The sequence below is a fragment of the Gymnodraco acuticeps genome, unplaced genomic scaffold (assembly GCF_902827175.1).
Source record: "Gymnodraco acuticeps unplaced genomic scaffold, fGymAcu1.1, whole genome shotgun sequence".
NCBI lineage: Eukaryota > Metazoa > Chordata > Actinopteri > Perciformes > Bathydraconidae > Gymnodraco > Gymnodraco acuticeps.
The window spans coordinates 29,084-55,000 of record NW_022991732.1 but is presented as its reverse complement, the minus strand read 5'-3'; the positions used below and the strand labels follow the sequence as shown (position 1 = coordinate 55,000).

Below are 25,917 nucleotides of genomic sequence, written 5' to 3'. Positions count from 1 at the left end.
GCTGGGATCGAACCCACAACCTTCTGGTTGAAAGACGACCATACTCCCTCGCAGCCACAGTCGCCCATCGCAGTGTGTGTGTGTGTGTGTGTGTGTGTGTGTGTGTGTGTGTGTGTGTGTGTGTGTGTGTGTGTGTGTGTGTGTGTGTGTGTGTGTGTGTGTGTGTGTGTGTGTGTGGTGTGTGTGTGTGTGTGTGTGTGTGTGTGTGTGTGTGTGTGTGTGTGTGTGTGTGTGTGTGTGTGTGTGTGTGTGCAGAATGACAGAGACAGCAAGATGGCATGATTGCCTTCGAAAATCAAACAAATGACCATTAAGTAACATGATAGCTGAAAACATCAGTGTAACAATGGTTTCCTGAACCACACATTAATAAGCAGGCTCTGTATTTGATGAACTGTATATGTAAGGCAATTTGATTATTATTATTTATTTATTTTTTAATATTTTATTTATAATTTTCAGGTTTATGTAACAATTAAACATAACAAAAAACATGTAGCATAAAACGCAAAGCATCCCCCCAAATAACAAAAGACAAACAAAAGTCCCTGCGTAGATCAAAACACAGCGAGATACTACACATACACAGTGCTACTGTATATCCAGGCCTGTTGGTTAATCAGATGATATACCTATGGTGGCGTAAGTGATGCACCTATAAACTCTAAATAAGGCTGCCAGATCTTCAGAAAGGTGTTATATCCTTTTCTAAGACTATATGTGATATTTTCAAGAGGAATAGAACTGTTCCTTTCTAAAGACCATTTATCAATGAGGAGAGGAGAGTCAGATTTCCATGTTACTGTTGTGCATTTCCTAGCCACACATAAAGCAATTTCCATACATTTAATTTGGCATTTAGTTGAAGATCTATTGAGACTTGTGAACATTTGATTATTATTGAGGATATAGATTATGATATAGATTATGGTCTTCTGGTGGTGAATTAGATTGAAATAAAACGTGAGTTAGCTAACCATATGAATATATGTATTAGGGCCGGGACTTTAACGCGTTAATTAAGATTAATTAATTACACAAAAATTAACGCGTTAAAAAAATTAACGCATTTTAATCGCACTTATTTTTGCACCGCGGAACGTTTCTCACTGGATGAGTTTCAGGCGTACCGATTATACTGGAGCACCAACTAACGTTCATGACTTCAGACAACAACAAACCACAGTGAACAACAGTGGGAAATGTTGTTTTAAAAAACGGACGGATGGAAGCGTCGATAAGAGCACGGTTGTGTGCAAATTATGCAAAAAGGAATTCGCATATCACCGCAGCACATCAAGCCTCAAGTATCACCTCAATGCAAAAACATATAGCAGCTAGCGTGGAAGCTAGCGTGGACGTTAGCCTCTTTTATCGCGTTCACACCATACAGTCTATGGTTCACACCAAAAAGAGCCGGTACTAAAATTAGTTACTGAGAACCTTTTTACCCCCACGAAAGTCCCTGCTAGAGAGCAGAGAGTTGCTAGAGAGCAGGGACTTTCGTACGGCTCTCTTGTGAGAAAAGAGCTATATTTCTGATTGGCTGGGCGGATTGCAAACCACGCCCCGTAAAACTCCCAAAAAGTTTGGTGAAGCCGCCATTTTATTATCCTCGCATTAGCATTATTAGCATTAGCCCAGCGCAGAAACGCAGAGAGACTAACTTATGGCAACACAAAATAAAACATGGGAGCAGTAGAGATGAGGAGGTGTCGGCGTTCTGGCGATTTACTCGGAAGGCTTCAGTAGAAGCTGCTGGGACTCCCAGCAGCTTCTACTGAAGCCAGTCCCCAACTCCGGGGACTTCCGGCCGGGGACTTTGGGCGGCAGTATACGCCGTGAAGTGGTTTGCGGCCTGCCAGTAAACCCAAAGCAGAAGAAGAAGAAGTGACGTCAGCGGCTTCATTTGTTCTCATGAACTAAGTTCTCATGAATCTTTGTGGGAAAAGTACTGCGGTGTGAATGCGCCTAATGGTATACTAAAATCCATGTGAAAAAAATTGCTTCTCACTGTTCTCAGGTCAAATATTTATATGCGATTAAAAATGCGATTAATTTCGATTAATTAATTACAAAGCCTCTAATTAATTAGATTAATTTTTTTAATCGAGTCCCGGCCCTAAATTATTTATGTTAACTAACGTGCACTAACGTTAAATTTAACAAACACATGTGGTGCACACACATGTTGTCGTTTTTAAACTATTGTTTACATAGGCTTTAATGCCATTCATTTTTAAATAAGACCATTTATGCTAATTGTGCAAATTGCCCAACATATGCGGATTAGCATCAGGCAGTTTCTGTTGTGCTGGGAACCCTACTACTATACATTTCTAACATAAAACTGGTGTACTCAACATTTCCGGGTTCACTATGCTGGCAACTATAGTGAGGAACTGTTGACAAAATGTTGATACTAAACTTATAAGTAAAATGTTCAATGACAACATATATTTAAACAATCTATACTATATATTATCTGCTGATTTCAGCATTATTGCATATTTTTGGGCTCTCACAGCACTTGGTTAAGGCTAAAGGAACATCATGGTCTGTTTTAACACAGAAAAAGCCAGCAGTGTTTTCAGGCATGAGACATGAGGCACATAGGCGGCGCGTGAGGTTCAGGTTTGGGAAGGCTAAATCACTTTTTTTTTACCTGATGCTGCCCGCCTCTTGCGTCTATAGAAAATAGATCAACTCATTGAAAGCACCGCCTGCTGACCAATCAGAGCTCAGTGTGCGGAGTTTAAATCTATCGAGTCATATTACAGGATAGAGGAAATACAGTTTAAACTGCCGTATGCAGAGAAGACTCCTACGTGTCACACTTATCATTCATATCACATTCAATCAGATCATCGATCATATAATATCACAATATTTCCTTATCTGAGTCAGCTTCTCGAGCCGTATCTGGCCGTGAAACACTTACAGTGTCATTACGTTGACGAAACACTCGAGTCAAATGTAATTAAAGTCAGATCCACTAGTGTCGATGGGGCAGTGATATCATAAAACTGTTGTACGCTTTCAAACAATCTGTAGTTATTTTTTAACCAGTTGTTCTGTATTCTCCTTGCAGGTTATATAATATGTTGAAGTCATGGATGGTTAAAGTTCATATTTGTCTAATATTAGTTTACTTTTCATTAATGAAGTATGACGCTGCGCCGTCAGTACACTTGTCCCTGTTTGTGATTGGTCAAATGTAGCTAACCACGCCCCTTTCACGTGAACGCGCTCTCAGCTGGAGAGAGAAACTCTGGCTTGATTTACCGAGTTGATAACCAGCGTCGTAGGACCGCTTAGCGAGATCTCGTTTGTTAGGATTAAGATAACTCAAACATATCCAGGGTCTGTTGAACTGGCTTCGTAGTGCACAGGGCATGGCTGCATAGAAGCGCTAATGTCAAAGACACAAACATATACATTATATTTTTATTTTACCAGGATGCAGTGACAAAAATATTTGGGAAGGCTTAGCCTTCCCTAGCCTACAGTACCCGCCGCCCCTGATGAGGCACATTAAACTACATTTAACTAAGACAACAATCTTTCACTAACCTTACCGTTGGCTTTGTTGCCTCATCCTACCACAGAGAATTTCTTTCTCCAGGCTTCCTCCACCTAACCTGCTCCCTGAAACTCTGTTGTGGATCATAAAGTACATGTAGCAACTTAGCCGCTTTCACACCAAGTACTTTGCGGTACGTGGTTCCCGGAACTTAGTCCCCCGAACTCTTTAGTCCCTGGAACTGTCCTAGTAGATCGTGTTCACACCGGAATAAGTCCCTGAGGGAGGATTAGGCAAATTAAGCCGCTGACGTCACTTCTTCTTCTTCTGCTTTGGGTTTACTGGCAGGCCGCAAACAACTTCACGCCGTATACTGCCACCCGAAGTCCCGTAGTCCGCCGGAGTTGGGGACTGGCTTCAGTAGAAGCTGCTGGGTAGCGTCCTCCTAGTCACTCCACCGCTCCCGTGTTTTCTTTCGTGTTGCCATAAGTTAGTCTCTCTCCGTTGGTGCGATGGGCTAATGCTAATAATGCAAATGCGAGCAAATAAAATGGCGGCTTCACAAGACCTTTCGGAGTTTTACGGGCCGTGGTTTGCAATTCACCCAGCCAATCAGAAATTGTTAGTGTGGCCGACACACCCACAAACCACTTCCTCCCCAGGAAAGTACCTACTCTCTAGCAGGGACTATCTGGGGGTGAAAAGGTTTGCGCAAACTAGGTTCTAGTTCCAGATCTTTTTGGTGTGAAACCAAAATCGCAAGAACTATCGGCCTAGTTCCTGGGAAAAGTACTCCGGTGTGAAAGCGCCTCTTGATTCAATTATAAACCTGGGAAAACATTATAAAACTATAGGAAGACTGAAGTAATGCCAGGCACATCTGGGTTTTCCACGAGATATTGTTGCAGGATCCTTAAATCCTTTAGTTTCTGCACAGTAATGAAAGGTCCAAGCAACATTATCCTCAAATACCCTTCCTTAACCCCTTTCCCGCTTTCCATAACTCGTACTCCCTTAACATATAATTGAAATATGTTCACCTACATCTGTTTTTCTGAGTTATGGGGGCTCCCACAGTCATGTGTGGCTGATCATGGGGCCAGGGAAGATGTGGCTGAGACACTTTAACCCACCTTGTTGTTAGAGAGCCAGAGATAACCCTCCCCCTCTGTCCCTGCAGGGGCCCTGTCCTACGCTGAACTGGGGACCTGTATAAAGAAGTCTGGTGGACACTACACATACATACTGGAAGCCTTTGGACCTCAGATGGCCTTCATAAGGCTATGGGCCGAGCTCATTGCTATCAGGTAATGTATGCCTCCTTAATCCTCACTGAACCTAGCCATAAAACTGCATTCATCAATAATTCACATCAACATTAGGTCTGCCATGTAGACCTAATGTGTCATGACCATGTGTCATGTAAAAGGGACTTATTGTAATAATATCTCCACTCAAAATGATTACCTAATACTGCAGCAGTTGTATGGAGCTTCTTAGCATTACTCAGTTCATTGTTTCAGTTTTAGGGCCCACATCTTCACTCTTTGGGTTCACTCTCTGCCCTCTCAACATGCTGGTTTCCAGCAGCAGATAACACACTGTGCTCCACCTGCTCTGAAGCACTAAAGAGCCCCTTTAGTTCAGCTTTATCATTCCTTTAAGGGTCATTGTAACTGTTGATAATACCTATCATGATAATCATACCAACAGTATAATACAGTGAAACCAGGTTATTTTCTGAGATGCTTATCATGAAATCCACTCCAGCCAAATGGGAATATGTTCACCCATAATCCATCATGTGAGGCCTTGAGAATGACTTACTTGGAGCTATTGGCAGCTATATGTTTGTTCAAACTGTTGGAGTGCTGAGGACGGTGGTCTGAAGCCCACCCCAGCTCCACGCGTCCCTTGATGAGCTGGTTAAATTATAAAAGAAGGAATTCGAAACACCAGGATAAAGGATAAACAATAATCTGTATTAATGGTAAAAAACAACAATACAATTTAAAGGAGTACCCCTGCTCTGGTCCTAGTGCTGGTAGATCTTACTATCTTGGCAGCACTAGTTTAAACACTGCTTAGAGGTAACAGAAATCCTGAGATCCCTTAATAGTTCCGAGCTGTGAGGTGAGAACATTCTCTGTGCATGTACACAGCCAAGGTGAGTAGTGAAAACAGTCTAGTGAACTGCCCAATTTTATGCTGACCTCGGGCTAATGGGACTCAATGAAAGCATGGGAAATGAACAGAGGTGGGAACCGCAAATGAAAACAAGAGCGAGGGAGACGCACAGATTTCCCCGGCTTCAGCAGCTCAGTGCTGCTGTGGGAAATGAAGAGGGAAACACTGATGAGCTATAATATGAGCCTGAGGCACAGCCAACGTTATTTCCTTCTTATTGAGCCAAGCCTTTAGCTGGCCATCGCACGCACGCACGCACGCACGCACACACACACCGCATAATCATATGTGCTGAATGAGTACATTTTGAAGGCTGCCACTTCAGAGTGTGTTATGGTAGGCTCTGGTCTCCAGTCATTGTGGAAACTGGGCTTAACACATATTTCCAGAACATTTACAAATACTCAGTTTTAAGAAGATAGTGGAAATATATTTGCACTATGTTATTATTTGTTTGTAGTTGTTATGTATTGATGTATCTGCCTTCTGAAAATAATGTGATTGGAAAACCAAAGTGTAATTTATTTTTTGACCTTATACAATAGTAATGACAACAATAAAACCTGGAACCAGTCCACTCAATAGCTAGTTTCCTTCACCTGTGAAATGCTGTCACAGGCTTTATACGTGGAGATATTCCTTTATTGCTCTTCATGGAGATAGCTGAACTGTCAACATTTAGTTTGCTATAATCTAAATAAGAACATTACATATGTATGCTGAGTACAAGAACAATTGTTATCAATGTTGGGCCCTAAGGGGCAATAGAACTACAACTACACCCGCTCAGAAAGACATTGTAATCTATTTACAATGTTGCTGATACAAATACGAGACAGTGAACCTATAGTGGCCGTATAGTTAGAATAATAGGAGCAGAGGAGGACGTCCAGTGACTTGGTGGTAACGCATAACGTAGGTGGGAGGACAGGATGGCTCAAACAAACATAACCCGGAATACCACAGTTTAATGTTTCGACTATGTAAGCAAGTTAGGTAACATACGATACGAAATAATACCATATACTTGATTGTACCCGTAAATAAATGTTGGACTCATTCTGCAGTTCCACAAAAGATAGAACAATTTTAAATACTACATAGTGCATGATAAAAGCCAATAGCATATTCTCACATGACTTATGTACATGTACACAGTTTGCATTTACACGTATACACAGACAACCTACTGAGAATGGCGACCTAATGCACAACCCTCATGGCCAACATTTAAACTGCACACTACATTTGTTCTTGAGAAGCTGAATGGACCCTGGCAGTGTGTGTTAGCCTGCTTTGAGGAACCTGAGTCTCCTACCAGAAGGTCAGAGCCAGAGCTCTGGGTGGAGGATGTTGGGGGGGATCAGATGTAATTTGTTGTGCCTCTCTAATGAGTGACTGCTCATACATGTTTAGGGGGGGATGGGTGTTTTTTAACCCCCATCATTTTTCTTGGCAGTCTGCCTGAGGCGAGCGATCTTGATTCAGCTGCAGAGTGAGGTTATCATGCAGACTGTGAGCTGATGATGCTCTCCATCACTGCGTGGTAAAGAAAAGCATGAACTCCTGCTCTACTCTGTAGGCCCCTTAGTGCACTATCAACATGGACCCTCCAGCTTAGTGCACTATCAATGTGAACTCTCAGGTATTTTTGGCTGCTGACCTGAGATATGGGTGCATTGTGGATAACTATCGGCCTTTGTTCACCCACTGCCTTTGGGTCCCACACCATCAGTCTTCTCTACATTTAGATGGTTAACGTCACAAGATTGCACAAATCTCTGTATTACAGAGTAGTAGGCTGATGGGCATACTATAATAATAATAATAATAATAAATGGAATTTATAAAGCGCCTTTCACGGGACCCAAGGTCGCTGTACATGGTGGACAGACAAAACAAAACAGACAATGAGGAGCGAACAAAACAAAAAATAAATAAAATAAAATAAAGGAAGCCGGGGGACCAGGAAAGGACTAGGATCTGAAGGCCATGGTGAACAGGTGTGTTTTCAGTGAGGATTTGAAGATGTCCAGTGAGGCAGCGTTCCGGATCTCGGCAGGAAGTGCATTCCAGAGGGTGGGGGCCGCAACACTGAACGCCCTGTCACCCACAGTACGAAGGCGAGAGCGGGGGATGGAGAGCAGGCCCGTGTCTGAGGACCGCAGACTCTGAGGGGGTATAGGGATGTAGTTATATATATATATATATACACACACACGTAATTTACATTATGTCACGTTATGGGACAACAAGGGCATACTTATTTTATCCCAAACACTGACCTTTCTTCTAATCGTAAGAATATAGTTTTGGCGCCAACACTGTAACTGAAAGTGACACAAAACTGTAACTGTTGCATAAAATTGCATATATCTCTTTAAGCTTACTGGTGGTTAAACGAGCCTTCTTTCCACCTTTCTTAAGCTCCTTTTGTTCTTTGGTTTTAGCGCCTGGCCGACGCGCTCACACATCACTCAGAGTCACCTTTCTTTTGGTATATTTATTTCCAAGTTATCCTTCTCTGCAGTGCAATGCAGCGGTCAAAAAACCGTGTGGCTTCACAACCAAACTAGAACACAGAGTATCATCAGCAGGACTCTTTTAACCAGCTGAGGCAATCACAGCACCAATCAGCCGCTCCGCCCAGCCGTGGCTGCGGATCATGATCACTTGACACCAATCAATTATACTCCATTACATACATTAAATGATTAAATAATACAAATAATAAATCAACGTTTTGGCTCCTACACTCCGGCCCCTAATTGTTATGGAATCACACATGACAATTACTAATAAACATAAAATGGAGAGCCAATACAAAACATTTGTTCAGGGCTTCTGACCCTTTGTAGGGCGAATGTGTATTAACACATGAGTCCGTGTGTGTAAATGTGCTTGTGTGGTGCAAGAGGGGAAGGGGGCTAGAGGTCATTTTGGGACTCGACCAGTAGTAACAGCTTTGTGATGGGTCGACAGAGTGTGCTGGTTTTTGTCTGTACTTCCACTTGTCGTACAAAACCTCTCGAGTCTGGCAAGACTTGCGTTATTCGTCCCATGAGCCAGGAATTTCTTGGAGCATTTTCGTCGACGATAAGGACAATGTCCCCGGTTGCGAAATTCCTCCTTTTCCTGTTCCACTTTTGCCTTATTTGGAGTTCCGGTAGGTATTCCTTGGTCAATCGCTTCCAAAATAAGTTGGCCATGTACTGAATTTGGCGCCATCTTCTCTTCCCGTGGCAGTCGCTCGGATTGAAGACACCAGGCGGAAGAAATGGTTTTGATTTGAGCAGCAAAAGGTGATTTGGAGTGAGGGGCTCTAAATCTCCAGGGTCGTTGGAAACAGTCGTTATGGGTCGATCATTTATGATCGCCTCCACTTCGCAGAAAAGTGTGGCAAGTCCTTCCTCGTCAAGCTTCTGTTCTTGCGTGAGGGCACTGAGAATGCGTCTGACGGTTCTGATTTGTCTTTCCCAGATTCCTCCGTGGTGGGAGCCTGCTGGTGGGTTAAATATCCAGTTTACTTCCTCTTTAAGAAGCTTGTTCTGGATTTGTGTGTGGTTTAACTCTTGTATTGCTTCTTTTAGTTCACGTTCAGCTCTAACCAAATTGGTTCCGTTGTCTGACCTCATGACCTTGACAGGGCCTCTTCTTGCAATAAATCTCCTGATGGCATTAATGCAAGAGTCAGTGTTGAGACTGTGTGCAAGTTCAAGGTGAACTGCTCTGATGTTTAGACGGGTACAAATTACACCGTATCTTTTAACTGTGGCTCTTCTCTGTTTCAACTCAAATGGGCCAAAGAAATCCACGCCCACGTTTGTGAAGGGCGGATCATCAGGGGTAACTCTTTCTTCCGGCAAGTCTGCCATGAATTGCTGACTTTTTACACCACTGAGTTTCCTGCAGGTTACACATTTAGAGAGGATTTTTCGGATTGCAGAATTTCCTCCAGGAATCCAATATTTCTGCCTTAAACCTGACAGAGTATGACTCCTTCCACTGTGCCCTATGTTCTCATGGACATGTCTGATGAGGAGTTGAGTCACATGATTGTTTGCAGGTAAGATAATTGGGCTTTTGGCTTCGGCTGGCATTGCGGATTTCGATAACCTTCCGCCAACTTTTACCAAGTTGTTCTGCAGAATGGGTGCCAGTTTGTGAAGATGACTGCTCCTTTTGACTGCAAGTCCTTTCTTTAGCGCAGTTATCTCATCCTTAAATGAAGCGAACTGACAAAACTGAATTATGGCAGCTTCCGCTTCCTCCAAGTTTTCAACAGTGAGAGGTCCTTTTTCATGTTTTGCTCTCTTTTCCTTCAAATCCATTTTTGCCCTCGCCATCAGAGCGGATTTATGCGTAGCATCCAGGCCACAGCTTTTTTCAGGCGATGCCAGTGGGAATAGTAAGTGAGCAACTTGTTCACTGTACTAGAGCTTTCTTCCATGGGGTTGACACTTACGGCAAAAACTTTGACTTCAGGGTCGCTGGCTGTTAGAGTCAAATCTGGAGATTTAGGCCACTGATGCTCAGGGAGACTAAGGAACTCTGGTCCCCTTAACCAGGTTTCATCTCTCAGAAAGCGACTTACAGAGATTCCCCTTGATACACAGTCAGCTGGATTCAGGCAACCATTAACATACCTCCATTGGGAAGTCTCTGAAGCAGATCGAATGACTGCGACTCTGTTGGCGACAAAGGTGTGGAATCTTGTAGTTTCATTTTGTATGTACTTCAGCACAGACGTGCTGTCAGTCCAAAACACGGATGGCTGGAGTTTAAGCTCCAACTCTTCCTGTAACATTCGGTCCATCCGGACGGCTACAGTGGCAGCGGTAAGCTCCATTCTTGGGATGGTCACAGGTTTGAGTGGAACTACTCTGGCCTTACCCATGATAAAGGAACAATGAACTGCGTTTGCTTTGTTCATCAGGCGAAGGTAAGATACTGTTCCGTAACCACTTTCACTAGCATCTCCAAAGTGGTGAAGCTGAGCTGAGACTGGATCTCCAAAGTTGAGTGGTGTGATGCATCTTTTGACTTTGAAGTCTCTCAGTAATTGCAAGTGGTGTAGCCAGCTCAACCACTGTTCCTTACATTCTTCAGGAATATTTTCGTCCCATCCTAGCCTTATTCCTGTTAATGTTTGCAAGATTTGCTTTGCAGGGAGGATCACAGGGGACAACATACCCAGCGGATCAAATATAGAGCTCACTACTGACAGAATACCTCTCCTGGTAAGTGGTTTATCCTGAGGAGTACATTTGAAATGGAATGAGTCCGTTTCCGTGCACCACTGAACTCCGAGAGCTCTTTCAACAGGTAGGGTACTTTTATCCAGATCCAGATCCTTGATTTCCTTTGATCTACTTTCCTCGGGTATTGTTTGTAGTAGAGCTCTGCTGTTGCTTACCCATTTGTTTAACTTGAAACCACCCTTACTGCACAGGGTTTTAAGTTCGTGAGCGATTATCACTGCCTTCCTCTCGTCTTCCATTGATTTTAGGCAATCGTCCACATAAAAATTTCTTAGCATCGAAGAGACAGCCTCTGGGCTAAAGTCATCCACATTGTCTCTTGCACACTGTTGTAGGGCAAAGTGTGCACAACTAGGCGAGGATGTTGCTCCAAAGATGTGTACAACCATTTGGTACTCTTCTAGCTCACTACTGAGATCTCCATCGGGCCACCACAAGAATGTGAGAAGATCTGAGTCTTCCTCTGGCACCTTGACCTGATGGAACATGGCTTCAATATCTGCCATGAATGCAATGTTCTTCTGCCGGAATCTTGTAAGGACACCAATAAGACTGTTGGTTAAATCTGGGCCTTGGAGAAGACGTGCATTCAGAGATGTGCCCTGGTAAGTTGCACCGCAATCAAAAACCACCCTCAGTTTACGCTTTTTTGGATGGTACACGCCGTGGTGTGGAATATACCAGCTCCTTTTGCTTTGATTTGCCTTGTCTTTTTGTTCAGGTGTCATTCTGATGGCAAAACCTTTATCAACAACATCCGCCATGAACTCTTTGTACTCCTTGTAGAATTTGTTGTTTTGTTGGAATTTTCTTTTTAGGTTCAAAGCTCTTTGTTCAGCAACACGTCTATTATTGGGAAAATCAAGTCCTTTTTCCTTTAATGGCAGTCCAATACTGTAGTGTCCGTCTACTAACTTGACAGAATTAGAGACACTTTCCATGAACTTGTGATCCTCTCTTGACATTTCCAGACGCTCCTTGTGTTGATGTTCTGGAAAGTCCAGCTTCACTTGCTGCTTCAACAATTCCTCGATTTCCACAACAGAAATTCTGTTTGCTGTAACGACTGGCTTAATCCAACGAGTCGTATCTGACCTTCCTAGAGGTCCATTTATTGTCCAACCTAAAATGGTCTTAACAGCGTACGGGCCATTCCCTTGGCTGTTTATGACTTTGCATGGCTCTAGAGCTTTTGGCACGTTGCACCCAATTAGCAAGCCAACCTCTGCATCAATTTGTGGTATATTGACCTCTTTCAGGTATTCCCATTGTCCCACGTCCTCCTGAGAGGGAATATTTGCCTTTCGTACTGGTATTTTGTTTTGTGAATAAACAGGTGGAAGTGCTACATACTGGTTACTTTCTAGACCACATATTTCAAGGTCACATGCAACAGATGTTTTAACTGACTCCTCTTTATTCATTGTTCGTAAGAGTATCTTCGTGTTGCGTCCAGTCACTTGAAGCTGCTGTAGAATGGACTCTGTGCAAAAGGTAGCCGTACTACCTGGGTCCAGAAAGGCGTATGTTGTTATGATGGTATTACCCTGTTTTGTTTTCACCTTCACAGGAACGATAGCCAGGGTGCCTTCAGGCTCACCGGCCCCAATATCCTCCTCCCGTGAATCGTCTTTATCCATATCCACTAAAGCATTTGCAACAGTCTTTACCTTTCCTTTGCTCGACTCGATATTACTGAAATGCAACAGAGTGGGGTGTGTGAGATTGCACTCTTTGCAGGTATGTCTTTGTTTGCATCCTTTACTCATGTGGCCCTTTTCTAAACATCCAAAGCAAAGTCCTTTGCTTCTGAGGAATTCCAACTTCTCTTTGTGGGTGTTTTTGAGAATCTGATTGCAAGCAGAAAGATGGTGTTCTCCTTTACAGTAGATGCATCGGTTTGATTGGGATGTGTCACTGTGTCGGTTACAGTTTTCTTTCTGAGGTAATGGGGATACACTAGTGGCAAAACCACTTTTATATAACTCTGGAGATCTCGGTTTGAACCTTGCGCTGGGAGTAGCAGGAACGAATGTGTAGCTTGTCTTTGCTGATGTATTTGGAATTTCCTTTAAGTTTCCGAACACTGGATGAGAAAGGATTCTAGCATGATGGTCGTCAAACTTCACTAGATCTTCAAACTTAACTCTTCTGTTGTTTCCATCTTGTATGTTACAAGCTTTAGCTCTCCAGTTTTCTCTAAGCTTATATGGGAGTTTAGAAAGAACAGCTCGCATGTTGATTGGGTGATCCATTTCCTCCATGTATTCCACACTATCCATTGTATTGAGACATCCATTCAGAAACACAGCAAAGGTTTTTAAAGCTTGTGGATCCTCAGGTTTAATAGATGGCCAATTGAGAGCCTTGTCGATGTAGGCTGTCGCGATAAGATATTCATCTCCATAATGATGCTTCAACAACCTTTTTGCTTCCGTGTATCCTTTGTCAGATTGCATATATTGGCAACTGCGCACAAGCTCTCTTGGTTGGCTAATAGTGCATTGCTCCAAGAAGTAAAGCCTGTCCTTACTGATTTCTGTTTTCTCTTCAATACCATGCTCAAATGCTCTTATGAAGGACCGATAGTCCAAAGGGTTTCCGTTGAAGGTAGGAATGCTGAGCGGGGGTAATGAAGAAAGTTTCTGCTGCTTTACCATTGTTTCTGTTATTATGGTCTGTTTTTCCATGATGCTTATTAAGTTATTCATATTGCCCTCTCCCTTGCTAGAAGACGTGCTGGATGAAGTTGAACTTTCAGGACGTTGTGGTATGAATTGTGTTTCACTATTAATGGCATTTGCAGTTTTATTGATGTTTGGTGTATGCTTGTTAGCATTCAAATGAGCATTTTCTTGCTCTAATGCTGTACTCACAAACAGTGAGTGATCCAAATATTCATTCATTCTGTCTCCTGCTTGGTACGTGCCTGCATGACAATCCTCCATTCCTTTGATTACATTTAATTTTGCAGTGTTTGCTGCAATATCTGTTTCAAGTTCCAGCTGTTCCTTTCTTGCCTTCAAACCGGCTTCCTCCCTTTCCAGTGCTTGCTTCTGAGTCAGCCTAGCAGCTCGTGCTAACAATTCTGCATTTCTATTTTCCAACTTTATTTTAGCAGATGTGATAGAAGACCAAGAGGATCTCCTTGAACTTTGTGAATGAACACTCTTTACGTTTGAAATACTGTCCCGAGGTGCAACACTCGTATGTCCTTTTATTTTTGTCTGGACCACATTGGACACAGGAGCATCAGCGATCCAGTTTAAGACCTCCTGATTAAACTCTTCCAAGGCAGCTGCTTTGGGGTTATACCATTCATCCTGATCCATTTCTTTCTCCTCCTCAGTGGACATTAAAGCTTGAACAGAATCATTTAACTGTTCCATTTCTTTGTGTAGTTGTGTAAACTCACTTTCCCTTTTCGACTTAACCAGTTCCACATTGCAGACATTTTCCATTAATTGTCTGATTTCATTTCTTTTCCTTGTCAATGCACCCAATGTTGCACTCCTTGATGATTTCAGTCGTTTGAGCCTTTCCATATACACACAGTCAATGTCACTTTCCAAGCTTTCCAAGTCTGCCATTTTTGTTCAAGACAACACGTTTATTCCTTTTGAATTTTACTTCATTGTTTGTGGACTTTCATTGTCTTGCCTTGAGTTGAGACGTTTCCAACAGTCTTTGAACGCTCCACAGCAGTGACGCGTTACAGATGTCGTTGGGGGAGGAGTGATTGTTGCCTTCAGTCATTCACGTTTCACAACACCGTCGTTCTAGGAAGTAGAATCCGTAGTAAAACGAAGGCGAGTGTTTGACACGCTGTTATGAGTTCTTGTTTTCAAAACATACGTTTCCACGGACCAGCGCTCATCAAGCTGGGTTTTTGACGATTAAACGAGCCTTCTTTCCACCTTTCTTAAGCTCCTTTTGTTCTTTGGTTTTAGCGCCTGGCCGACGCGCTCACACATCACTCAGTCACCTTTCTTTTGGTATATTTATTTCCAAGTTATCCTTCTCTGCAGTGCAATGCAGCGGTCAAAAAACCGTGTGGCTTCACAACCAAACTAGAACACAGAGTATCATCAGCAGGACTCTTTTAACCAGCTGAGGCAATCACAGCACCAATCAGCCGCTCCGCCCAGCCGTGGCTGCGGATCATGATCACTTGACACCAATCAATTATACTCCATTACATACATTAAATGATTAAATAAATACAAATAATAAATCAACGTTTTGGCTCCTACAGTGGTTGCAGATTACCCAATCTGAAGCATTAGAGTGTTAGGGAAACACAAAGGACCGACATTTACAGTAGATCACTTTTTGGCAGAAAGCTGGGTACCTACAAAACCTCCAGACATACACATATTTATTAGGGCCAGAGCACAAATGTGCCTTGAGGGTCTTAGGCTGCTCGAAAACGCAGGAACATTTCGCACAGACATTGGGAATGGCGAAAATCTGCAGTGAAAAGGCTTTGAAGTTGCCAGCAGGCTCTCTAGCGCCCCTTATAGAGCATTTTATTTTAAAAGTCCAAACTTGGTCAGTCCCCATGACCTTTTCATAATGTTTAGAATATTGTACATTTGTGGTCAAATTAGTATAGTATTAACAAGTGTCATATTATTCCCGACTGCTCGCACATACTGTAGTTGCCGCCATTTTCAAAATTCAGTACACATTCAGCTCTGTTTGGGTCTTCACCGGCCCATGAAATAAATATATATCTCTTAGCTGCTAAATGCTCCACTTTCTTCTTCAGCTCTTCTCTCACTGTGTCTGTCTGCTGCTGAGCACCAAGTAACAGAGAGAAATAGAATGGGATCGAATGAAAAACTCTGCTTTGTGAATGACCATTCTTTGTGTATCATCCCTATAACTATAAGTGAACAATTTCAATGTACGTGTGTGTGTGTGTGTGTGTGTGTGTGTGTGTGCGTGTGTGTGTGTGTGTCCTCCAGGCCTGCAGCTATGGCGGTCATCTCTCTGGCGTTCGGTCAGTACATCCTGGAGCCCCTGTTCATGCCCTGTGCAGTCCCCCCCATGGCGGTCAAACTGGCCACCGCCATCGGCATCAGTATGTATACCTAGACAAGCATTACTTTAAAACATCATAACAATGTCAACATACTACAATAGTTTGACTCGTTGTAACCTCTGTGCAGTTATAGACAGAGAAGAAAATACCAGTAAAATGTATTTCATGATTGTACTTGAAAACAGTTACATTTCTGTGGCAGACAGTAATTGTCACTCTCTGTCTTTTCCATTTGCCAACATGACACAAGACGAGTTCTTGTTTGAAACAATCAAAAGATGAAGTTCTGTTCATGACTTTAACAGCACTTGCAAGACCTTCAGACACATTAATTGCAAAGAACTTACTAAACTCACAAAGATTTACTAAATAAGATATTTTCAAGAGACCCACACATTATAAAATGACAAGCACTGGTTTTGGCGGCTTTAATTTAAGTCCCATTTCATCAGCTCCTCTTGACCCAGGCCCCAAACAACTCAAACACAGCTCCATTAAACATTAACTGTTGAATTGTGCTGAGACACAAACTTTGGTCTGCACTTTTTTTGCTGCTGCCATCAACCCTCCTGACTTCTAGATTCTAACTCTCAGATTTTGTCCATGAAGGTGACACTTCTTGCTGCATTGGCAGTGAATATCGACAATGGGTATAAGATAAGATGAGATTCAATAAGTTAAGATAAGATGAACCTTTGTTGATCCCCTTAAGAAAATTAAAGTTTTGGAAACACAGTATAGGACAGGTAGGAGTTCAAATAAGTATAATTAACTTAATAAATGGTCTGCTTTAACATTTCTATTATTCCTGTCCCTGTAGCTTCTGTTATGTACCTGAACAGTATGAGTGTGACATGGACAGCTAGGATTCAAATCGTTCTCACCTTCTGCAAGCTGCTGGCCATGGGTGTCATCATAGTACCTGGAATGTACCAGCTCTTTAATGGTAAGCACCTTCACTATCACCACCAGCATCATCATCACCACCATTATTAGCATCTCCTCTAATGGCCTCTATTAGTAATATACTATAGCACAGGGTTGTCCAAACTTTTTTCCCTGAGGGCCACATAAAAAAAAAAGCATTAAGGGGGGCCACTCACTAGAGGTGATGTATATTGCCTAATAAGTTAAGTTATAAATTAGCTAAATCTATCAAATGTACGTACATTAGGCTTGACACTTGAACATGCTTTAAGAAAACCAACAGCATACATCACAGCTCTCTTTAGGGCAGGTCGATCGCGGGGAGATTCCCAGTCGATCGCGAGATGTGTCTAAAAATAGAACAACAATATTCTGTTTTATCGTTAATGTCCTATAACGTGATGATTATTTTTGTATCTATTCCAATTCAAAGTCCATCTGTCTCATCTGCAATGCGAGCGTGGCTTTATTGAAGAAGGGTAATTTAGGAGCGGCATTTCAAAACAGTGCACAAACGCTACGAGACGGAATTCCCACCTAATTCTGCCCTACGCTCCAAAAGGGGAGGGGCCTGAAAGGACAGCTAAATGCACAGCAGTCCATTTTCACCAGGCCCAACAACAAGAGCAAGGCTGCTAGGCTAGGCTAGGCTAGGCTAGGCTAGGCTAGGCTAGGCTAGGCAAGGCAAGGCAAGGCAAGGCAAGGCAAGGCAAGGCAAGGCAAGGCAAGGCAAGGCAAGGCAAGGCAAGGCAAGGCAAGGCAAGGCAAGTTTATTTATTTATTTATTTAGCACTTTTCAACATAAGGCAATTCAAAGTGCTTTACAAAAAATGAAAGACATTAAGAAAATGGCATTTAAAATCAGTCATTAAAAAGAAAAGCTAATAAAATAAACATTAAAAGAAAAAATACATGGATAAAAGTTACAGTGCAGTTTAAGATATGAATAGTTCAATTAAACATTAAAAGAAAAAGTACATGGATAAAAGTTACAGTGCAGTCTAAGATATGAATAGTTCAATTAAAAGCAGCGACAAAAAGAAAAGTCTTCAGCCTGGATTTAAAAGTAGTCAGAGTTGCAGCGGACCTGCAGGTTTCTGGGAGTTTGTTCCAGATATTTGGAGCATAATAACTGAACGCTGCTTTACCATGTTTAGTTCTGACTCTGGGGACAGAAAGCTGACCAGTCCCTGAAGACCTGAGAGATCTGGATAGTTCATAATTTAGCAGGAGGTCAGTAATGTATTTTGGGCCTAAACCATTCAGTGCTTTATAAACCAGCAGCAGTATTTTGAAATCTATTCTTTGACACACAGGAAGCCAGTGTAAAGACTTCAGAACAGGAGTGATGTGATCCACTTCCTTAGTGTTAGTGAGGACTCGAGCAGCGGCGTTCTGAATCAGCTGCAGCTTTCTAATAGATTTTTTAGTGAGACCTGTGAAGACACCATTGCAGTAGTCGAGTCTACTGAAGATAAAAGCACGGACAAGTTTTTCCAAATCCTGCTGTGACATTAGTCTTTTAATCCTAGATATATTCTTTAGGTGATAGTAGGCTGATTTAGTAACTGTTTTAATGTGACTGTTGAAACTCAGGTCAGAGTCCATGACTACACCTAGATTTCTGGCTTTATCTGTTGTTTTGAACATTGCACACTGAAGCTCAGCGCTAACTTTTATACGTTCTGACTTGGCTCCAAAAACCATTACCTCAGTTTTATCTTTGTTCAATTGGAGAACGTTCTGACACATCCAGTCATTGATTTGTTCAATGCACTTACTCAGTGTTTGAATTGGAGCATAGTCTCCTGGTGAAATTGTTACGTACATTTGTGTGTCATCTGCATAGCTATGGTAACTTATTTTGTTGTTTTTCATTATCTGAGCCAGTGGTAGCATGTAGATGTTAAAGAGAAGAGGCCCCAAGATGGAGCCTTGAGGAACCCCACATGTCATATTTGTCAACTCAGATGTGTATTTACCTATAGAAACAAAGTTGTTTCTGTCCTTTAAGTAGGATTCAAACCAATTTAGAACTGTTTCCGTAGCATCTTATCGTGTCAGTCACATTCTTGCGAAACACATGAAGTCTTTCAAAGACGGCGAAGTTGTGAAAGAAGCATTCCTGGAGGCTGCCGACGCGCTTTTGGGGGACAGTCAAAATAACCGTAGCATTTCAACAGGTTTTTGATATAATAAAAACTTAAGTTAGATACCGTTATTAATCAGCTGTAAGTTTTAGTTTGTTTGAAGTTATTCATGATAATTATTGTAAAAAATTGTATAAGAATGCAAACATTAAGATCTGTTCTGTTTAAATTGATTATAGTCTATTATCAATTCAGGTTAAGAAACTAGTGTTGCTTGCATCCTATTTTAAAGGCATTTCTTTTTATACTCTACTAAAATGCAACAAAAAAAGGGTTTGATTCTATTAATTTTGTCTTTTTTATTGCACTTTGGCAGCAGATTCCTGTGTAGCTTCAGATCTGAGTTGTCTTATTAGTACGCCTAATTTATACTTTTGTAGCAACACTATTTTTATATAATGGCAAAGAAAGGGTTCAGAGTCTTTTCTCTTTTTCCTGTGTCATATGTGGCAGCACTGTTCAATGTTTCTTGAAAACATGACCCAACTCTGTATCAACAACACTGTTGTGTAACTTCAGTTAAACACTTGTATGTGTGTAGATTAGAAAGAGGTAAGATAAAGGATCTGCAGTATTTTATGAAGTATTAATTGTACAAAGGTCAGTTTTATACAAGTAGAAGTGTGTAGTTACCTGGTAGTAGGCTGTCAGTAATGGCTACGCCTCTCTATTTGGACTGGTAGATCTCGGCAGACTGGCAACTTTAAAAGTAGCTCTCGGTTCAAAAAAGGTTGGGCACCCCTGCTTTAGGGTTTCATTGATTTCGTTAAAAAAAAGTGTTGGCAGCTCATTCCTTAAAACAGAAGCCTCAGATTGCTTATTAAGGGAAAATATGATGGGTATATTTCAAGTTATTGTGGTTTTTGTTCGAAAATGTTTTAAACTTGAATTTATTTGAAAAGTGGGCCATATTCCATTATACTTTTTGAATTTGATGAGGGCCAATTCAAAATGGACAACGGGCCACAATTGGCCCCTAGGCCGTAGTTTGGACACCCCTGCTATAGCACATAAACTGTGTATTTTACGCTGTTTAACTACTCTGAAGGGTGGTATTCGCAGTGGGACACGCAACGGAGAAAAGGAACAATTGCTCAGCTGTAACAATTGACATGGCTTCCTTTGTCCTACACAACAACATGCAGTGTAAATATAACCCCGAGGCCACGCGGGCCGTGAGACACAGCTGCTCACACAAGCAACAACCAGCTGGGGCTTCAGGGGGCCCTGCACCCTCAGAACACCTCCCTGCAACATCTGACTGTGAACATCAATCTTACACATGCATTGGGGATTTCTGGATTCAGCATTGTCATGACATATCATATACATGTTAATGGGAATGCTCTCTCATTAAAGTATTCAGAGTTCTTGAGCTGCAGACCAGCTCTAGGTTCTTCCTCTGACCCTGATACCTGATTATATATCGGAAATGTGGACCCACGGCCCTATCAGAAAGTTGCTATCAGAAAACAATGCCCGACTGTTTTGGACGTAATATGGTCTTTGTTTACATTAGCAAGTATCGCTAACACTCAGAGCTAACCTGTAGTGGAGAGAGCATGTGTAAAAAAGCAGGAAATAAAAAGGAACTCACCTTATGGTAAGGTGAGTTCCTTTTTATTTCCTGCTTTTTTACCCGCAAGAGAAAAAGCATTTGAGCTCCATACTGTTTCATAAATAATCCTTGATGTGGTTTATGAGGCTAGAATGGGTGATCTGTTTGGTATTTTGAGCAAAACACTTCATAGACATGTTTTTTATATATTTGTATATATCTGAGACTATGCTATTGCTTAAAAATAGCATGATACTGTAGGTAACCTTTAAAACCCTAACCCTAATGAAACGACATTTACAATACTGATAAACACCAAGGCTCCGTATTTATAGTATTCCAGTGTCTTTGTGATCTTTGGATTAATTGCAAATGTCTTTGTGAGTATGCACTACAGTAACGGCGAAACAATATCCAATCAAATGATAAGGGGGGCGTGTGGTGCAGTGGATAGAGCCTTGGGCCCTTTCTCATTTCATCAAATCCCCCTCCTCGATTCCTCGATTCCTCGGTCCTCCGGTAGTGACCCGGAAATGAATTTCAGCGCGCCATGTTGAAGGACATCTCATTTCTCTAAATGCACTTCGAGGACCGAGGATCGAGCGTCGAGGAGGCTCTCTGGAGGAGAACTAACCGAGGATACACTGATGGGTCCTCCACGGTTGGATGCATTTCCGGGAACAGAGATGTTTCAAAGAGTCGTGACGCCCGGCCGGACATATCTCAGCCAATGACAGCTCTGCATGCATCCCCTGGATATTATTTTAGAAACTGCTTTCATCGCGTTGCGATGTTTCCAGAGAGAACAGCTGTGAGGTCCGTGCAGAAAGCAGAGCAGTGTGTATAATATATATCACTCAGTATAACAGGCCTACTCTCTTTATTTGCTTTAGTTTAGTAGATATCTACAAACAAAGAGTCGATATTTTTCTAAGACCATTTAGTGCTTCACATAATAAAATACACAACGGCTATAGCCTGATTATATACTTTAGGTTAGGAGCTGTGCGTGTGTGTGGTGTAGATGTGTGTGGTAGATGCAGCGGACAGACAGGTCTCAGTTGGTTTGGTGTCCTCTGCTTACTTTTAATACTTGTAAATAAAACTTTTGGCCCGTAATTTATTTTCCTCATTGTAGCGACCAGAGAGGGGAGAGGGGGGGGGGGGGTATATCGTATATCCAGTCTCTGATAGTGTTACGTTATTATGAGAGTGCTCTGTTTCATTCTGAAATTGTATATATTTATATAAATATATACATATATATATGTGTGTGTGTGTGTGTGTGTGTGTGTGTGTGTGTGTGTCCGCATCTGTAGCCTGTTATTGTCTCATTATACCGCACTGTGAATGAATTAAAGTAAATATATAAGTGGTCATGAACACATCTGTCCATCAGACAGAGTGCTGCTGTGCCTCCTGTCATCATTAATGCACGTCTCTTTAAAATGACCGCTCAGAGGAGAGGAGTTCTCATTTCTCTAACCGCCTGCTGCTTCGCCTCCTCTCTCCTCGGTTCCCCTCCTCGGTTCCCCTCCTCCGCTCCTCCGCTCGCATCTCCTGTGGGCGGAACTAAGTCTCGAGGATAGGAGTCGAGGAGGGGAGTCAAGGAGGGGAGTTAGAGAAATGAGAAAGGGCCTTGGTGTTGGGATCAGGGGGTCACAGGTTCAAACCCCACTACAGTCAGCATGTCGTTGTGTCCCTGAGATACTTCACCCCAAATTGCTCCTGTGGGGATTGCCCACTGTACTGAGTATGTAAGTCGCTTTGGATAAAAGCGTCTAACAAGTGACATGTAATGTAATGTAATAAGGGCGGTAAGAAGAGTCCTGATTTGTTGCTTGGGTTCTGAAAATTGACAAGGTGCTTAATAATACATTTGTATTAAACCAAATTAACACAAATGTCCAGCCAATTGGGGCCTCTCAACAGCCCTGTATTATTTATATTCACCCCTATGCATGCAGTGATCATCATCACAAACAATTCACGCCTCTCTACACCTCAGTACGACTCGGGCTGTTTAATGTGTCTGTATGAGCAGTTTGTGTTCATAAATGTGAGCTCCTGTATACGACAGAAGAGTTCTTACATTGAGTGTTTTAATCCATCTGACATATCTGTGTTCTACAGAATAATGCATTTCCTAATAGGGCTGACTATATCTCTATTCATTCAGTCTACTCCATCTACTTTTATGACAATTGGTATTGTTAATGTCTCGGCTATATCACTCCTCGTCTTTTGTAAGAACTGTTTGCATAGATCATTTAATTACTGACACATTCCCTCTGAGCAATGGTGCTTCCAAATGTCAACAAAAATAATTGTGTCTCTTGTGTGTATGTGTGTGTGTGTGTGTGTGTGTGTGTGTGTGTGTGTGTGTGTGTGTGTGTGTGTGTGTGTGTGTGTGTGTGTGTGTTGTTTTTGCAGGAGAGACCAAGAACTTTGAGAATGCCTTTGACATGAACAATGTGAAATTATCTGGTATGCCACTGGCCTTCTACTCGGGGATGTACGCATACGCTGGGTGGTAGGTATGGTCCTCGAACACACACACACACACACACACACACACACACACACACACACACACACACACACACACACACACACACACACACACACACACACACACACACACACACACACACACACACACACACACACACACTTTCAGAGTCATGCTTTACAACTGGAGGTAAACAATAAGTGTTTCCTTTTGCAGGTTCTATCTGAACTTTGTGACAGAGGAGGTGGATAACCCTGAGCGGTAAGTTTGATTTATGTTTTGGTTGTATCATTATAGTGAATCTTAATATTATTTTTGCACTTCTGTGAAAGAAGTTGCTGATAGAGATTTACCCACAGAGAGGTTTAGCTTTGTGCTGTTGAGCGGCCTGCCACATTACTGTATTGTTTTACTCTCATGACGCTGAGGCAAATATTCGTAGTGGCCACATGGCGGTACTACAGCTGCTATGTTAACATACATACGGATACTTCTGCTTTCGACAACCAGGCATGACGGGTAATTTGTGACTTTTTGATCTCGAGAGCGTCAGGCCATTTTGTCTTCATGCGCCAATGAGCAGCTCTCATAGTGATGAACGAGGCCCTGCCTCCGACGCTGTATCCAGTTAATATTATACATCCATGGTTTCAACCAGCAGCTGGCAGCCTAACCCCTCTGTTCTCTGCCTGCTCTGCTGGTGAACATAATGTAGCATTTAACAGCTTAAGAGCTAACTAGACCAAACCAGAGCTAAAAGGGAGAGAATATTTTCAAATGTCAATGAGTGTATATCTGATAGGGATATATCTATTGTGTATGGGATCATACAGCTCCATTGTTGTCAAACCCTATTCAAACACATCAATGAGCCACACTTAATACAGTCTAAGGCAGGGGTACTCAAATACAAATCTTAAAGGTCCAAAATAAATGTTTCAATAAGACAAAGGTCCGTTTATTACGGTCATTCAAACTTTTAAACAATTGCAACAAGATTCTTAACACGAGGTTGCAAAAACAAAAATAATCTGTATGCAGCAGTTTTCATTGTTATTGTGTCTGTGCTTGACCCCTCAGAGTCGCAGTGTAAGAGCTGCACAGTTATGATTAAAGGCAGCTGCACCCTCTTTCATTCAGCATTCCCATTATTGCTTTATAAATGTATTCCCCCTTGTGTGTCCACTGAGGTTCGTCAGGCCCAACACATCTTCAACAAACTCCCCCTTTGCCTCATCATAACAACTCACAAACACCAGCAACTGAGCATTGTCAGTGGTGTCAGTGGACTCACCCACAGCTAAGGAAATGCACTGTGCATTTTTTATTCCATCACAAAGCTGATGAATCAAATCACCAGCCAGTATTTATGTTCTTCTGGTTGCTGTGGAATCTGAGAGGGGGATTTGCTTGATTTGACCTGTTATTTCCTCTTTTTGTTTGCCTTCAACATGGTCTCCATCACTTCAGTCATGCATTATTTTATACTGCAGTTATTATCCAGTGGAAAGTCCTTACCTACTGGCCTAGTTCAATCAAAGTGGTTACTTTTTTTTGGCTGGGCAGTGTAGTTTTACACCGTCTTATTTGACTTTCTCAGGACTTAAAACTGTTTTTTGGGGGCAGACCCCCTCAAAGAAAACAATATATTTACACACATAAGGTCATCATCTTAATAGTTGTGTATGCTCATCCGTGAGCAGAGCATCAAGTTGGCATGTCTATTACAGCTGAATGCGGCGATTACCATTTTGTTCAGCAAAACGCCTCACAAACGTATTAAGATCAACAGCTTTAGTGCGTTTTGATTCAATGCTGAGTACAGCCAAACTGACAGTCTCTTCTCCGTCATTGTAGACCGCAAATACCTCATTCCTTCAGCGCTTGGGTCCGAATGCTTCTCGTTTTGCGCCGTCCAGTTCAAAATGAAATCGCCGCCAATTGTATGTCCACGCTCGCGCCAGGACCGGGGGAGGGGTTACATGACGTGCATCTTGTGCTGCATTCACTTGCACTCGGACATTAGAGACTTTCTCTCATAAATGTCCGATGATCCACAACTTTTCTTTCAAAACAAAGCTGCCAACTGGGGTGGCAGCTGGGGTGGCAAGGCCTATTTTTACGGTGTCAGTTGCCACCCCGGTAGGTGAAACTAGGCTACTAGCTACAGTACAGATGGAACTAGATGAGCTGTTAGCTCTCGCTCTGAATTTTATTTTATTTTATTCTTGCTCTGACTTAGACAGGTTGAAAGAGACACACACATTTTTCCCACCCGCATTCCGCGAAGACCCGCCCTACTGTGCCTCTGATTCGCAGATTGTTTGGGGGAAAAAAACGCTGACTGGATGCTGAATGTGATTGGACCAAAGCGTTGACACACACAGGTGGAACACAGTGGAACAGTCAGACATGCAGAGCGCTGTTTGCAGTGGACATAGCGGAGCATTTTGACTCGTTGCGAATGCGTTGTGGCGATGTCTCACATATAATACAGAGAGATCATACATATGAAAAGTATAATTTGCTCAGAGTCCGGAGACAGTGGTGGTTCGGTCCGGATCCGGACCGGAGTCCGTAGTTTGAGGATGCCTGGTCTAAGGTTTACTGTGTGATTTGCTATGGACATAAGATTCAAAATCCTCAATATTTGTTTCACTGTTACACTAGCAAACATGTAACTTCATTACCACAACAACACATACCGTCGTTTTTTTTACTACACATACACCATCCTTAACAAATCCTAACT

At 42.2% G+C, this 25,917-nt stretch overlaps 1 protein-coding gene across 3 annotated transcripts in view; it reads left to right on the top strand.

The window, feature by feature from the left end:
* Positions 1 to 25,917, top strand: part of slc7a11 (solute carrier family 7 member 11) — a gene marked incomplete at its 5' end in the record, with an annotated part of 43,887 nt that overhangs the window by 1,548 nt on the left and 16,422 nt on the right. The window contains 5 exon segments of one of the 3 annotated variants that reach the window (XM_034199064.1): positions 4,704 to 4,830; positions 15,942 to 16,057; positions 16,839 to 16,964; positions 23,087 to 23,186; positions 23,382 to 23,426. In XM_034199064.1, coding sequence (XP_034054955.1) covers positions 4,704 to 4,830; positions 15,942 to 16,057; positions 16,839 to 16,964; positions 23,087 to 23,186; positions 23,382 to 23,426 — 514 coding nt within the window. 3 annotated transcript variants of the gene reach the window in all.